This window comes from Lagenorhynchus albirostris, chromosome 14 (genome assembly GCF_949774975.1).
Source record: "Lagenorhynchus albirostris chromosome 14, mLagAlb1.1, whole genome shotgun sequence".
NCBI lineage: Eukaryota > Metazoa > Chordata > Mammalia > Artiodactyla > Delphinidae > Lagenorhynchus > Lagenorhynchus albirostris.
Window position 1 is genome coordinate 71,258,129 of NC_083108.1, and position 16,851 is coordinate 71,274,979.

The following is a 16,851-nucleotide window of genomic DNA, read 5'->3' on the forward strand; positions in this document are numbered from 1 at the left end:
ATCCACACACTACCAGCTCCATCTAGGATGAATTGGGTCTTGCAGATCACTGGGGATGAATATGCAGTGCTGGGACAACTGGTTATACATATGGAGTAAATGACATTGGAGCCTTACCCAACACCATACATCAACAGGAATTCTAGGAAAAAGTCAAGATGAGCCCCCAAACTGAGAGAGGATGTCTTCAGCACTTAAAACAGACCAGTATCCTAAATAGAGAGCCACGATGTGGTGGCACAAAGACAGCAACGGGGAGGGGCAGGGAGCCAGTGGTGGGTGGGAGGGGGTGAGACTAAGGACTGGAGACAGAGACTGGAGGGGGGAGGGAAGGGATGGGGGGGTCAGACCAGCATGGATGTGGACGGAGACAGACAGGAGTAGGAAAATGGCCAAAAGGAGGGAGAGATGAGGCAGCAGTTCCAAAGGGCAAAGACAGCTGCCACGAAGACAGAGGGACAGGGACTTCCCTGGTGGTCCGGTGGTTAAGACTCCGAGCTTCCACAGCAGGGGGCGCAGGTTCAATCCCTGGTCGGGGAACTAAGATCCCACATGCATCATGGCCAATGCAGCAGGGTGAGATGGGAACACAGGCAAAGCCCAGGGCGAGGGATGGACATTGCTGGGTCCTGGGAGAGAGTGAGGGGTGGGCTCCCAGAGACGGAGCCCAGTCAGGGAGAAGGCCAGGGAAACCGAGGTGCAGGAAAGTCAGACTGGGGAGGGACTGAAGTACTCCCAGACCTGCCGACGGGGAGGGACACCTTGGCCGCCGCAGGGCTCTAGCTGGGGCTCCAGTGGGGAAGGAGGATGTAGACACGGGTACGTGTGCCTGCGAACACCTGCCGGTCTCTGCATGTACAGGATGTCCCTGAATATCTGGGCACACGTGGCTCACACGTGTGACCCTAGGCATCTGAGCATGTGTGTGAGCTTGGACATGTGTACACACACATGCCTAGAGAATGAGAGGACCCTTTGTGCGGCGCCCAATGACCACCACTACCTTGTACTGCCTGCTGTGGCACAGAAAGAGCTAGAAGGCAGGCAGCCAGCCTTCTCTGAGCACCACTAGGTACCAGGCCTTCTGACACGCGTCCTCGTTTAATCCTCACTCCGTCCCCTTAGGAGAAGTGGCGGCCAGGGAGCTGGGGCCACTCCCCTACCCCCAGCTGGTAGCTGGGGCACCTGGAGTGACACCCGGGCCTGACCTCCAAGGCCCTGGGGCTGCCACCGGGGCAGCGGGCTGGAGGCAGGTCAGGGTGGCTGGCCGCCGCCCTTCCCCTCCCTGCCTCCCTCCCAGCAGAGGCCAGAGAACAGCTGCGTCTGCCCGGCCCAGCGCCTTCCCCTGCCCCCCTCCGGGACAGCCTCATTAGGGAGTCTGCTGGTGCCGCCAGCTGATTAGTGTCACGTTAATTGAGCATTCAGAAGGCTGCCACCTCCAAGGGCAATGTCGGCAGCAAAGGGGAATGCGGATACGGGCTGCTCCTCCCGGGGGGCTGGGGCCAGGCCCCAGGCCCAGGGACCCCTCCTGTCCTGGACACCCCACCCCAGCCCCGTTTCAACACAGATCATGTCCAGTTCCTGAGCCTTAGGGAGGAGGTGATAGGCAAAATCTGTGGCAACATAACAAGGAAAAAAACCTCACCAAACGCCTGCTGTGCTCCGGTGCCTGGCACACCTTTCATTCTCCCACCCCTCCTCTAGGAAAGCTACAGTTATCAATGGCCCCATTTTACAGTCAGAAGGTCTGAGGTCCACCAAGGGAACAACTTCGCCGGGGGCAGGGTGGTGGGGATGTGCAGTGGCTCAGCAGGAAGCCGCACTCAGCCGCACAGGGACTGGCGTCTGGCTGGTAGGTGCCTGGGGGCACCTGGGGCTGCCACCGGGGCAGCACAGAGAAGCCCGGAGCGTGGGAGCAGGAATCCTGGGCTGGGGTCCTGCCCTGGCCACCCCTCCCACCTCCACCTGCCCCCTGATGGGCAGGTACCACGTGCCTGCCCGTACAGAGTATCACGCTGACTTCGGCAACCCCTGATGCGCCCGCCCCTTCAGCCCCTTACAGACGAGAAACTGAGGCTCACGTCCAGCGGCTGCCCCAGGTCACCCCCAGCAAGTGGCTGAGCTGGGCGTCAAAAGGCCATGGCCTGCCTCCAGTCGGAATCCGAGCTGCTCACCTCTCCCCAGTCTCACCCCTCCAGCTTCCGGAAGGCAGGGTGCCACTGAGGCCCACTCTTCTGTCTCCCTGTAGCAACATTAAATCCCACTCAAAGGGCTGCTTTTAATTGGCTTAATGTACTTGTTAATAACTGCGTCTATTTAACACACCTGTAAAAGGCCCATAACATTAACTTAACGACAGCGATGGCTCGCCTGCACCGCCAGCCAGCCAGGCAGTCTTTCGCATTTCCCGACAAGGCTTTCACAGGGGCCATGGCGGGGGGGGGGGGGGGGGGAGGCAGGGGCAGCCCAGTTCATGGGGGGAGATTCGCTAGACCCCGCACCATCATTCACGCAACGCTCCCGGGCACCTGCCACGGTTCCACACATTCTCTTAGGCATCAGGGTGCTGAGAAGGAGCAAGGCCTGCCCTCAGACAATTCCAAATCCAGCCCAGGAGACAAGCCAACAGCTACAGCAGGGGAGTGCTGGGGGGCAGGCAGGGAAGGCTGCCTGGATGGGGGCCGGGGCCATGTCTCAGCTGAGACCAGGGGGTGTAGGCAACACCTCTTCTTCATCCTCTCGGCACATAATTCAGGCACCTACTGCGTGCTGGGCACTGCATGGACAATTCCACCCCTCCCCAGGTTCACCCTTCCAGATCAGGTACTGGAGGGGACCCAGAGATGGGGCAGTTCTCCTCGGGGTGTGGGGCGGGGGAGACAGACGGACACAGACTAGACGAGCAGGGTGTCCAGGCCATCGGCATCAACCTGAGAGAACCGGTCCAGCCATGGTGTCCACGGTGCCCAGTGATTGAGAGCAGGGTCCCGGGGCACAGATGCCCGGGGCTCACATCCTGGCTCACAGATTGTTTCTCTGCCACCAGAGGTCCCAAACTGGCAGCCCACGAGCCACAGCCTGCCCACCAGGTGTGTGGTGTGTCCTGCTGGTGTCTGAACACTGTTTCAAAAGAGAACACCTCTGGGGACTTCCCTGGGGGTCCAGTGGTTAAGACTTTGTGCTTCTAATGCAGAGGGGGCGCCGGTTCAGTCCCTGGTCAGGGAAGTAAGATCCCACATGCCGCGCAGCCAAAAAATATAAAACAAAAAACCAAAAGAGAACACCTCAGGGCAGGGCACGCCTTCCCCGCCCACCTCCGTCCTTGCCCCACCTGGGCTCTGGCTCCTTGGCAACCCATCTGTCTGCCAGCAGTCAGCAGACCACGCAGGGATTTGCGTCTGCAACCCTCACCGATGTCCTGTCCCTTGAATGCCTATCCTTCTCTTCTGGAACCCAGGGCCCACCTCCCAGGGCCTCCACGGGGCTGGCAGAGGGGCGAGGCCCGGGTGTTTGGGGCGATGCCGGACCCAGAGGTGGCACTCAACAGAGGGGGGCGGTCAGCGTGTACAGGAGGCCCGGGGACACCGTGCAGGCATCCAGGGGCCTGTGGGGGGGCGCTGCAGAGGGAGGTCAAGGCCAGGTGGCCTGAATGCCACCCTGAGCAGCTAAGACTTCATGCAAATGGGGGGCTCACGGGAGGGTTTTACAGAGAAAAGCAAGGCAGCTGGGGGCCTGGAGGCAGTGAAGGGGCTTCAGTGAATTCATCACCAACAACCTTGGCACCCACTGAAGGCAGGCACCCTCTCCAGTGCTCACAAAAACTCTCGAACGTCAGCAACAGCAGTATCATCCCCATTTTACACAAGAGAAAACCGAGGCTCAGAGAGGGCAGCAGCCTGCCTAGGGCCACACAGCCAGTGTGTGGCAGAGCTGGGATTTGACCGTGATTCCTTCTCAAAAGGCTGCCGACCACCCTCTGTGCTCTGCCCAGGAGCAGACGCTGCCCTATGACATGGGGAGCCGGGGAGCCTCAGGCTGCTCAAGGCCAAGGGCAGTGGAGGATGCTTTGAAGCAGACATCAAAGGCAGCACCCTGGGAGGAATGGGAGCCTGTGCCTGTCCCCCACCCTAAAGCAATACTCAGGTGTAGCTGGCCACCGGCAATTACAGAAAAGCACAGAGAAGAAAGAAAATATGCCTCCTTCCCAGGCCAGCCCCTGTTGGCATCCAGAGCTTTTTTCCTTCAAGTGTTAGTTCGAGAGGGAAGGAGGAAGACACAGCCCCCTTTGTGACCTCTTCCCGCATCCCTGTACTGTATCCGCTTCCCGGCATCATCAGAGCCTTCCAACACCCTAAGCGTTAGTGCCCAGCGAGGTGTGTTTCTGCCAGGGGCCTCCTGGGTGCTCTGTCTCATAGGGACAGTCAGGCTGCTCCCGGGATGATTTCTTCCTGTTTCCCACCCAGTAGCCTTAGGGGTCCCATTAAAACCCACATCAGGTCATGTCCCTCCTCTGCTCCCAACCCTCCCCTGTGGAGCAAAGCCCAGGTCCTCTCAATGGCCCCAAGGCCCAGCCTGTTTGCTCTGTGCGCCCCCTGCCTCTCCGGTCCATCTCCTGTGACCTTCCCCCACCGGCCCCGCTGTGCCCGGCGCACCCATCCACTCCCCTCAGCCTCTGCTGCCAGGATCACTCTCCCATCAGACGTCCACGCGGCTCACTCCCACACCGCAACCTCCTTCCGCGGTCCTGAAGAGCTGCTTTATCAGAGAAGCCTCTGCGCTGACTGCCGTGTCCGAACGAGGCGCCCTTCCATCCCATCCCTCTCCGTCCCCCACGCCCTGCTGTCCCGATGACTACGGCTGCGTAACAAATCACCCCAAAGCTCAGCGGCCTCACACAGCTCTGTCGTAAGCTCAGGACTATGGACAGGGCACCATGGGGTTGGTGTCTCTGCTCCGTGATGTCGCTGGGAACGGGGCTGGGGTAGGGGGCCTTGCGGGAAGACCCGGGCTGGGGCTGGAATCTTCCGAAGGCCTGCTCCCTCACACATCGGGTGGTGGGTGCCGGCCGTCGGCTGAAACACCCACACATGGCCTCTCCACGTGGCCTGGGCTTCCCAGAACATGATGGTGGGGATGGACATGACTCCAGGGATGGATCTCCTGAGAGACAGATCCACCTGGAGCTCCGGGAGGCAGCCATACGCCCTCAGGACTGAGCCACGACAGTCACCAGTGCCACTTAGTGATAACCATGATAGTCACTCAGCGCCACTGAGCCACGATAGTCACCAGTCACCACGCGTTCTATTCAGTAGAATCGAGTCGCTTAGTTAGTTCATGTTTAAAGGAAAATTAGCCTCCGCTGTTTGTGGGAGGAACGCCAAAGAATTGTGGACATAAACTACGACACCTGCTCTCTCCTTGTTCGCGGGGCCTATCGCTGCCGGACGCATTACACGTTATTGTCTGTCTCCCCCGACTAGATGTCAACTCGGAGAGGGCGGGGACTTTGGTTTGCTTTGACCGCTGCTCGTCTCCAAGCCCAGGACAGTGCCTGCACATGGGAGGGCTCAGGAGACACCCAGGGGATGTGGGCTTGGGGGGAGGCGTCTCTCCATGGGGCTGTCTCTGGTTTAGTTCCTCCCAGGACCAACTCTCCCAAGTGTCGTGACTGGCGGTGAACAGGGGCTCCCAGACTGCACGGGTCCTTTTAGCCACAGCCTCGTCATTCCTTCAACGCAACATTCCTGAGTTCCTACTCCATGTCCTGTGGGCAGTGGGGACAGCACTGAACAAGCCAGCTCAGGGAGCCCAGTCTGCTGGGGCAGCAGGACAAGCCCAGGGCAGTCAGAATCTGCCGTGGTGCCTGTGGCGATGCACCAGGCGCCGATGGAACCTTCGCTGGGGCGCCCTGGCCAACTCGGGGAACCAGGCAAGGTGGGCCCTGGGGCTCCCCAGGGGGCCCACAGGGCCATGGGTCCCCTCCTTTGCCCATTAACCCCGTGAGCGCTGCCCCCCACCCTTGCCACTGCATAGAAGCCTGCCACAGACAGCTGGCTGGCTGCTTCCTTCACGTGAGGCCTTTTTTGTGTCATGACGTTTGCCAAAATGGGGCTGTGCAATTGCACTGAACACTGGTGGTGGCGCCCACCTCCGGGGGAGGGTCAGGAGCCTTCGCCCAGCGGGACTCGGGGGCCCAGCCTGGCCCGGGTGGCCAGAGGACCCCCCCCGCCCAAGCCAGGGCTACTGTATGCTGGTGGACAAGGCTGGGGTTGAGGCCCCCTGGGTGGCTCAGCAGAAAGCCCTTCAGGAACAAGGGAGACAGTAGAGGCCGCAGATGCAAAGACTCACAGGGGTGCAGCGATCGAGCCAGGTTTGGAACAGGGCGACCCTGGTACACGCCCACCCAGAGACAAGCACGTCCAGGGGAGGCCTGCCGAGGGCCGCCGGCCGGCAGTCTCCGGGAGCCGAGCGCAGCCATGAGAGCTGCCCGGCCGTGTGCCCTCTGATGGGTCACTTCCTGCCTCTCTGAGCCTCCGGGCTGACTCTATAGTCCCTCCTCAGGACTGTCCGCCTCCTAATTCTAAGGAGGAAGAGGGGGAGCCTCCTGAGTCTCCTGGCTTCAGCTGGGGCCTGCCTTGGGGTGCAGGTGAGGGGATGATGACATGGAAGGCAAATCGCAGCTCAGCCCCTCCCCGGCTGTGTTCTCGGGAAGCTTCCGTCTCCTCCTCTGTAAGATGGGGGCCTGGATTAGTTAGCTACTGCTGGGTAGCAAGTTGCTCCCGAACTCAGTGGCTTAGAGCATCAGTGATCACGTACCATCTCTCACGGTTTCCGTGGGTCAGGAGGTCAGGGGCCACCTAGCCAGTGGCTCCGCTCCGTGTCTCTCGTGAGGCTGCAGTCCTCTGGAGGCTTGGCCAGGGCTGGAAGACCTGCCCCCGAGAAGGCGCACGTGGCCCTCTATGGGGGCCTCCCCCTCGGCTGCTCCGGCATCCTCACAGGCGGCCGCTTCCCCAGAGCAGGTGATCCACGAGGGGAGGAGGCCACAGAGCCTTCCGCGACCCTGCCCTGGAAGTCACACTCCTTCACTTCCAGGGTATCTTACAGGTCACACAGGTCAGCCCCATGTGGAGTGGAAGGGCGTGAATACCAGGAGGTGAGAAACACTGGGGTCGGGGACAGATCTTGGAGGCTGCCTGCCAAGTGCCACAACTTGTCTGCTTCCTTATCTGTAAAATGGGACCACCTCCCACCTCTCGGAGCTGTCAGGTGCTCCAAACAAGAGGCATGGAGAAAAGCTGTAGGCAGGGGGCCTCACATATGCTAAGCGCTCACCAAAGGACGGCCTCTGTGTCACGGCACCACGGTCGGCTCCAACAAAGTGGAGGGACCAACCCACCCTGGCCGAGCCCTGGTGACCAGCAGAGGGGCCAGATGGGCCCCTTCTTTCAATGAATGGAAACTAGTAACAGGCATTGCTCTTTTTTCTTCTTCTTCTTCTTAAGGTTTTAAGCACCTAATTTATTCCATCCATTAGATGGATTTTGTAGATTTAATCATTTTCACAGTTGGTGGCTCATTGGCTACTCAAGATAAACTCCAAATGAAAGTATACGGGCGAGGACAAATGAGTTTTCACACCACAATGGCAGAAACTTGCTTGGGAAGAGAGTTTAAGAGGAACAAAAATACATACAGATATAATTTTTTTCCCCCGGCAGCCGCTTTTGCTGACTATAGTAGGTTACCACAGTTAATTTCACCAGTTTTGTTCATCTGTAAAATTGCATAAAAGTGACATTTTTGTGCTCATTATAGCAACTGCTGATTTATGGCTGGTAAATGAAGAGCTGGTCCCTTTTTTGCGGGACTCTCCGAGCGGCGCTAAGTGCCCATGAAATTGCTTGTATAATGTAGTTTAAATCCAATCTCGGAGAAAGATTCCCCCGTTGGCCAAAGTGACATTTCCATTCTCCACACCGAGTTTATTTTAGGCCACTTAGGAGTGGGGGCTGCCCCAGGCAGGGTCAGGATGGGGGGCCTGGGGTCAGCTCCACCCACCTGGCCCAGGTTAGGCCACACGGATGGAGGGGCACTGCCCCAGTCTCCTTGGGGTACTCGGTGCCGCCACCCTCTTCCCTCCCCACTGTCCTGCCCAGGTCAGACCACATCCCTGCGCCTCAGGGCAGAGAAGAACGGTCTTCCTAACGCAGGCCTGCCCTGCCCCTCACCTGCTTAGAACCTTCCACAGCTGCCGATGCCTTGGGCGAGGGCTCCCAGCACAGCAGTGCAGACACCAGGGGCCTGACAGGTCTTTGTCCTGCGCATCGCAGGGCGTTTAGCAGCATCCCTGACCCGTACCCGCTAGCTGCCATAGAACCCTCTCTGCAAGCTATGACAACCGAACTCGTCTGCGGATGTCAACAGTGTGCCCTGGGGACAGAACCATTGAGAACACTGCCCCACAGCGAAGAGGCCCTGCTCTGGCCCGACACCCTCCTGAGCTGCCTGTCGTGGTCTTTCCTCCCCTGCATGCCTGCTCTGGGCTTCTGCTTTTATTCTGGTTTATAGTTCCCACTGGGACAGGCTTCCTCACCTCTGGACCTTTGCCTGTGCAGTTTCTTCTGCTGGAATATGTTTCTCTCCTCCCTCCTCGCTCTTTTTGCCATTGCCTTTAGCAGGGATGCCCTTTCTTCCAGAAAGCTACCTCTGAAGCCCTGGGGGTGAGGCTCCCCCATCACGGCATGCATTTTGCTCAGACTGGCTCTAAGTCCACAAGGGAGTCGGGTGAGGCTTGGGAAGGAGGGGATGTGGTGGGAAGGCCTAAGGAAGGCGGTGGGGTCTGCACTATGTCCTAGCCACAGTGCCAGGCCCAGCCATGCACAAGCCCTACCCCTTCCTCTCCCAGGAAGACCCCTGTGCCAGGCAGGTGGGAGGCAGTGTTAGCAGAGAGACCCACTTAGCACACTAAGAGACCCACTTAGCACACTTAGCACACTTAGAGAGACCCACTTCTGCTAACGCTCCCCCGCACGACTCATGAAAGCCTCACAGCCCTCCTGGGAGGCAGTGTTAGCAGCGGTGTAACCCCATTTTAGATGAGGAAACTGAGGCTCGGAGTGGTGAACACCCCCCACACCCCTGCAGGAGTCACTGTTGGGTCCCAGGGGTGCCCACAGGGCCGAGAGGAGGCCAGTGCACTGTGAGACCTTGTAGGGTCCTCCTCACCCAAGGGCCCAGGCAGGTCACGATCTCCCATCACCTACTGTTTGTCTCACCCCCTGCTCGGCCCCTTGGCACAGACATTCCTTGAGGCCGCCCTGCAGATCTGCCACAGTCCTTATCCCCATTCCATAGGTGGGAAAACTGAGGCTCGGCCCCGCCAACAACTTGCCCAGGGCCACACAGCCCTGCAACCAGACAGGACTCCACCTAGACAGCCAGCTCCAAAGCCCAGGGTCTCTCCATCTGCCTCACGCAGGCCTCCTGCTCCACTCCCCACCCCAGAGGGGGTCCTGGGCGGCACTGAGGAATGTCTTAGGACCAGGGAGGGGCTTTGGATGGGAGAAGGGGGTCTACCCACCGGCAACCCGCCTCCCCCACAGCAGGGCCCAGTTGTGCCCACAGATGGTGGGGACAGTCAGCCTGTCACACAGAGTACACCCTTCAGGGAGTTTCTCGGCGGTCCAGTGGTTAGGACTCCACGCTTTCACTGCCGAGGGCCCAGGTTCAATCCCTGGTCAGGGAACTAAGATGTCACAAGCTGTGCGGCGTGGCCCAAAAAATAAATAAATAAAGTACACCCTTCAGCTGACGTGCTGACAGCTCACAAAAAAGGCAGTGGCCACCACACAGGTCTTGCAGGTGACAGGCAGACCTGGGGAGGGGAGGGGAGGGGCAGCCAGCGGGGGCAAAACCCCTCCTTCCCGGCTGCCTGTTGGTTGAACGAGGGTCGGTGAGCACCAGGATGAAAGCCACCTGCAGCAACTTGCCCCACGCCAGGCCATGTAGCAACTCACTGAGCCATCCATGGGCCATCATCACCCCATTCTACAGATGAGGCGCCGAGAGGACAAGTAAAGGGGCGGAATGAACACCCACCAGAGTGGTGGTGTTGGCGTTGGCCAAAAAGTTCGTTCCGGTTTTCCATAAGATGGCACGGGAAACCTGAACGAACTTTTTGGCCAACCTAATACAATGGACGACGGTACCAGACAGGTGGAGTGGAGGGTTTAGAGCCCCCGTAACTCCCGTGCTGGGGCGGCGGTGTGCGGGGAGCGTAGCCGGCACAGTCTCTTCGGCAAGCTGTTGGGCATTCTTTCCTGAAGCTGGACATTCTCGTCTCTCCTTTGTCCCAGCAGTTCTGCTCCTGGGCCTATTCCCAGCAGGACTCACTGAATACGTGCCCCAGGGGCTGTCACACTATTTGTATCAGCTCCAAACCAGAAATGACCCAAATGCCATCAGCAGTGGGAAGGATGAGTAAACTGTGAGGTAGTCACACTCAAACATCACACGACCATGAGAATGAACAGACCGCCACGCCCACGGCCACCCGGATGAACCTCGAAACATAACCTTAAGTGGCGGAGACCCGACAGTGCAAACGAGCATGCACTGCAGGATCCCAGCTCACCTGTGCCAGGCCCAGGCACCGTGAGTCCGCGCCGTCAGGAGCCAGGAGAGCCGTTCCCTTGGTGTGGGTACTGACTAGGAGGGGGCGCAGGGGCCCTCTGGGGACTGGCACAGGCCTCTCCCTTGACCTAGGTGTCACACGAGTGTGTGCTGTTTGTGAAAGTGCAGCCAGCTTGTGATGTATGCAGTTTCCTTTAACGCACTTTACACTTTGATCCGAAGCTTAACGATTTAGAAAGAAGGAATGAAGGAGCAAGTGACTGGACGGAAAAAGCGAGGGAGGGGTGGCTGGCGAGTCCTTCCGCGGACAGTGGCGGGGTGCGGCCTCCGGGCCTCGCCGGGTCGCAGGGTCGGCTCTCACCTGTGCTTCCTCCCCTCCTGTGTCCCCACAGGCGAGACGGTGGCCAGCTCCATGCATTCCTCCCGCTACCCGAGCCCGGCCGAGCTGGACGCCTACGCCGAGAAGGTGGCCAACAGCCCGCTCTCCATCAAGATCTTCCCCAGCAACATCCGCGTGCCCCAGCACAAGCACCTCAGCCGCACCGTCAACGGCTACGACACCAGTGGCCAGCGCTACAGCCCCTACCCGCCGCATACGGCCGGCTACCAGGGCCTGCTCGCCGTCGTCAAGGCCGCCGTCACCTCCTCCGGCGTGGCTGCGCCCCCCGGGCTCACCAAAAGCGTGCTCAAGAGCGCCGAGGGCAAGCGGACCAAGCTGTCGCCGGCCGCCGTGCAGGTGGGCATCGCGCCCTACCCGGCGCCCAGCACTCTGGGGTCCCTGGCCTACCCCAAGCCGCCCGAGGCTCCCGCCCCGCCACCTGGCCTGCCCGCGGCCGCGGCCACCGCCGCCTCCGTCATCCCCCTGCCCGGCCGCGGCCTGCCCCTGCCGCCTTCCAACCTGCCCTCCATCCACAGCATCCTCTACCAGCTCAACCAGCAGTGCCAGGCCCCAGGCACTGCGCCCGCCGCCTGCCAGGCCGTGGCCGTTCCCCACCCCAGCCCAGCCAAGCACGGCCCGGTGCCCAGCTTCCCCAGCCTGGCCTACCCGGCCACTGCCGGCCCACCCGACTGCCGGAAGGGCGCCGAGCTGGGCCAGGGAAGCACGCCGGCCTTGACGTTGGCTGGGGCCACCAAGCCCACAGGGTACGCAGACGGAGGCCTGGATTACCTGCTGTGGCCGCAGAAGCCGCCGCCGCCACCCCCGCCCCAGCCGCTGCGGGCCTACAGCGGCGGCACGGTGGCCAGCAAGTCCCCCGAGGCCTGTGGGGGGCGGGTATACGAGCGGGCCGGCGGGTCGCCCGTCAACTGCGGCGTGGGGCTGCCCACCAGCTTCACCGTGGGCCAGTACTTCGCCGCCCCCTGGAACAGCGTGCTGGTGACCCCCACCAGCGACTGCTACAATCCGGCAGCCGCGGCAGTGGCCGTGACCGAGCTGGGGCCGGGGGCGGCCCGGGAGCTGGCGGGGCCCCCGGCGGAGACCCTCTCAGGCCTGCCCAGCAAGAGCGTGTGCAACACGGCCGTGCTGAGCAGCAGCCTGCAGTCACTGGAGTATCTCATCAACGACATCCGGCCCCCGTGCATCAAGGAGCAGATGCTGGGCAAGGGCTACGAGACGGTGGCTGTGCCCCGGCTGCTCGACCACCAGCACGCCCACATCCGCTTGCCCGTCTACAGATAAGGCCTGCCTGGCAGATGCACAGACGGACAGGGCGCCCAGGGGGGAGGCAGGCCGCAGAACAGGGTGGGCAGCACGCGGAGCGGGGGCGCCAGCCCCACCCTGTGTCCGAGTGCCCATTTATACCCACAGGGAAGCCAGGCCGGCTGCTGCCGGCTGCTGCTGACATGGAGTGGCAAGGTGACCTCACTCGCCAAGGCCCCTCCCCACCATCAGCTGCCCCAGGACACGCGGACGGCCGGGGGTTGGGGGGGGGCAGCTGCCGACATCCATACCTTCCTCCATCCAAGCTGGCAGAGGCAGGGAGAGAGAAACCACTTAAAACAGAAGCGGTTCTTTCCGGCTCTCCGGGGGAGGGGGTCAGACCACAGTGGGATGCAGAAGGAAATGTTAGGGTCTAGAGTCGGGGTGGGATCAGAGCGGCCCCCGGGGCTTAGACAGTTCTTCCCTCCACAAGCTCCCCAGTCTCCTGGAAAAAGAGCAGAGGGGGCCTAGAGGAAGTCATCGAGCCCACAGCGCCCTCACTGCCCTCTCCAGGCGAAGACCACTCGAATACAGGCTCCGGGGACTACAGGTCCCCCTGCTCCTCCTCTTCTAGACTCTCTTCCCCTCCTCACCATTCCTTCCCAACACAGAATCCCATCTCCATTCTCCAAACCCTGGACTACCACCTTCTCCCTTCCCTTCAGTACATCTTACAGGGCTTCTGGGCACAGTTGTGCAGGCTGTGTACTGCACAAGGCAACTCATCTGAGGAGACACCATTTGCATCCTAGACTTGTATATTTATTACGGCAATTTCCTGAATCTTGAGGAAGGGGCACCATTCACCCATGTGCACAAAGGCGCCATAGGGGCTAACAATGTCAGAGGGACCAGACCCCGCCTCCTTCAGGGGTTCTCCTAGGAGCCAGTTCTGGGGGCAACCTGCTGGTTTTAATTGGGAGATCCAATCCAACTCTTTTCCTGCAAGCCACCCTCCAAGGCCTGCCCCACACCATTCCGGGGGATAAGGCAGGCAGGGGGTCCCCCCATTAAGTCTCCAAGGCCCGATTTCCCCAAGTCCCGGCCCCTCTGGCACTCCAGAAGCGGTACTGTATCTCTCTCCAAGGCCTGTTCAAGCACTAAGTGCATTTACAAATCTCTGAGAATGTTTTTTTTTTATACTAAAATTGACCATTATATTCTACTGTGAGAAGTGCGGTCTGCACTATATTGTTTTAAAAACGAAGAGAAAGAAAAAAAAAAAGGAAAACACAGATGGTGTCTCAGCTGTGGGATGTTTTGCAGCTCTTGTTTTTGTTCGTTCTTCCTTCCTCCCCTTAGGAGTAAAAGGGGCTGTCTCCTCCCCTGCTGACTGGGCTTGGAGCCCTCGGAAGCAGGCCAGGAGCCTCCTGGCCCCTCCTCTGCTGGGCCACTTCGTATGCAATGTTTCATTTACTTCTCCAGCTCTTTCGAAGTGGACACTGTCATTTACCCTGTTTACGTGTCAGCCACTCAGTTGGGTCAGTGATCGGTCCTAGAGCAGCCGAGACAGAACTGAGCCCGGGCCGCTCTGGCTCATTCCCTGAGGGGTACAGAGGTGGTCTGGGGCTGGTGTTCCCCTGCATCACTAAATTCCTTCCCAGCTCTTCCTCTGTGCCTGGCACCATCCCTGCTTCCCTGGAGGCAGAGTGGCTGGGGACAGGCCAAAGTGGCTGAGCAGTGGCCATCTCCCTGGCCAGCCCCAGCACACACCCACCCCGTGCCCTGGTGCCTGGGGATGTCCAGGAGACCATCCCTGCTCCAGGATGCTCAGCATTTATCAGGCACTTACTGTGTGCTGCCCATTTTCCTATACACGGAAGCTCTTTGGAGCCTCACCACTGCTTGCAAGGTACGGGGTGTTCTAGAGGAAGAAGCGGCTCAGAGATGTGAAGCGACCTGCCTGAGGTCACACAGCAAGTCTGTGGAAAGTTGTAGTTCAAGCAGCAAAGCACAGACTCTTCCTCACGTCCTGTCCCCACCTTCTCCCCTGGCTTGTTGGCCCAATGTCTGAACAGGGGGAGTCCCCAGTCTGATTCAGGCCTCCCCTCTCATGCATGGAGCCCTGTCTGGATGCCTGGCATGGTAGGTTCAGGGCAGAAGAGGGACAGAGGGGACACCGTGGATGTGACCTTGCAGTGCAGACACCCACCTCCCTAAGGCCAGACCCCTGAGCCTGGCAGCACACGGAGGCTCCGAGAGGAAGAGGCTGTGTCCAGGGCGGGACCCGGGCCCTTCTGAGCTGGGTCAATGAACCAAACACACCACCCAGGCCCTGGAGAGCAGGAGCAGGGGTCCTGCTGGGTGACAAGCTAGGGAAGTCAGCGCTGCGTGAAAGGCCCCTGGGAGTTATCACAAATAGGATGTAAACGGCAGCTGACACAGTGCTTTTCTGACCACACATAATTGAGTCTCATGACAGCCTTCTCAGGTATGTAATAAAAGCATCCCCACTTTACAGATGAGGACGCAGAGAATCTGAGAAACGGCCACAAGGATGGTAAGAGGGAGCCAGGTTCCGGCATCAAGCCCCACACCCTGGGCCAGGCTGCCTCGACGCTCCACCCTCATCCATCAGTGAAGTACGCCTGGGGGCATCGCAACTCCCAGGGCAACCCAGCCCCTGGAGTGAGCTAGCCCGGGGTGCAAATCCTACCAATGGTACTTTGAGTGACCCGGAACAGGTCCATCCCCAAAGGGGGCAGCACCAGAACCAGAGATGGGATTCAAGGAGACCACAGCACAGGGCGGGTACTTGGGAGAGGGACAGAGCAGCAGGGTCTACAGCCAGGTTTACGGCTGCTCGGCAGCCTGTGGCTCAGCTGTCCTAAGGGGCTACCAGCACCAATTCCAGGTAGCCCAGGCCCCCACGTCCTGGGCCCACCACCAGGCCCGACCACACTGGGGCATCAGGAGAGAGCACAGAGATGGGAGCCACCCTCCAGGTCAGGTCCCTCACACCGGGGGTGAGGACCCACCCCCTATCCTGGGAAGAATCTTACCCTCTGCAGGGCAGGTCTGCAAGCAGGGCAGGTGCAGGCACGGAGCACAGCCAGTCGGGGCATGGCCCCAGGACCCAGCTGGGGTTCTAGCTCTGGCCTAGCACTGGCTTCCTGGGTGCCTTGGCCAGTTTTCTTCTCCCTGGGAGCTGAGCTAGCTGATCTCAAAGGGCCCTCCAGCCTCGTCATTCTGGCACGAGGCACCCCTGCCCTTTATACCACATTGGAGGAGCAGCGCAGGTGATAACGATGTTATCGTTACTACAATTACAGACAGCCCAGTTACTGTAGGCAGACTGGCTACCAGGCTCAGCACTAGATGGTATTTAGTCCTCACAACTGTTCAGGTGCGCGTGATATGGGCCCAGAGAAGAGCAATCACTTTGCCTAAAGTCACACAGCTGAGGATGGAGATCAGCGAAGCAGCTCGGGTAGAACACCAGCCCTCTGATTCAGTCTAAGCTCTTAACTGTTGTGCTATGCGGTGACTAAAACTACCACCGACCCCCAAATATGGCCTGCTTGGCTCCAGAACGCAGGTCCGGCCTCAGTTGCCACACCCCGCGCCGCTGGGACTTCATGTTGGGTGAACGAGGGAGAGGGGAGCCGCGGCCAGCCGATCCAGCCCCTCCCCCCACCCGAGGTGCAAGCCTGTCTCTTCACAAGGACGCTAGGAGCCTCTTCTCCGTGTAGCTGTCTTGGGTTCACCCCCAGTTAGAGCTGAGCTGTCCAATACGGTAACCGCGTGTGGCTGGCCCAGAACCGCGTCTATTACTACCACTTCAGGTCATAACAGCAATTAGAACATCACCCCATCTTCCAGAGGCATCAGACTGGAGGGAGGGCTTCGACAAACATTTGAGTGGAGGGAATCCACGTGGGGAACACTCACCTTTTCAGGGTGGCTCCGTGTTTTCCTGACTCATCCCATCCTTTAGATCCCGCTCCCATTTCGAGCCCTGCCTTGCCTCCAAGCAGCGAATTCGAACCCGCACCGCTCAGCTCTGAGCTGCATCTGAGACTCCACGTGCGCCTGGGATTCCCCCTGCGCTGTATTGCGCCTGCGCGTCCCGGGTGCTCTTAAAGGGCCCACACGGCCGCCACAGGGCCCCCTTCGCTGGCCATTGGAAGGGGGCCCAGCCAGGGGGGCGGGCAAACCCGGTGGACAAAAGGTTTTGTGTTTAAATCATCACCATCACCAGCTCACTAAAGAGTGGCAGGAGGAGGGGAGAAGTCAGGAAAAACTGGCCTCAGTGTCCTCATAGACTCCATGTGTGACCCTGGGTGACTTGTATGGCCTCTCTGAGCCTTGGTTCCAGTTCTCTGAGCCTCTGTCAAAGGGAGTGGAGGCATTTGAAGGACTGGGATGGCATCAGGTGATGTGTGATCAGGATGACAGGGCAAATTAGTCCTGTGAGTGGGACCCACCCCCAGAGCAGTGGGGCCCAAAGGTTCCAGTCCTGAGGCTACCGCCCACCAGCATGTGGCCTTTGGCAAGTGACTGCCCCTCTTTGAGCC

General features: G+C 59.9%; 2 protein-coding genes across 2 annotated transcripts in view; one reads left to right on the top strand and one right to left on the bottom strand.

Moving 5' to 3' along the window:
* The window catches only part of FAM222A (family with sequence similarity 222 member A), a 56,704-nt gene extending 43,189 nt beyond the window's left edge, over positions 1–13,515 (top strand). The window contains exon 3 of the mRNA XM_060170546.1: positions 11,028–13,515. Within this exon, the coding sequence (XP_060026529.1) occupies positions 11,028–12,313 (1,286 nt within the window). The 3' untranslated portion in view covers positions 12,314–13,515. The remainder of the gene's footprint in view (positions 1–11,027) is intronic.
* Positions 1–16,851, bottom strand: part of TRPV4 (transient receptor potential cation channel subfamily V member 4) — a 57,481-nt gene that overhangs the window by 11,798 nt on the left and 28,832 nt on the right. The window lies entirely within an intron of this gene.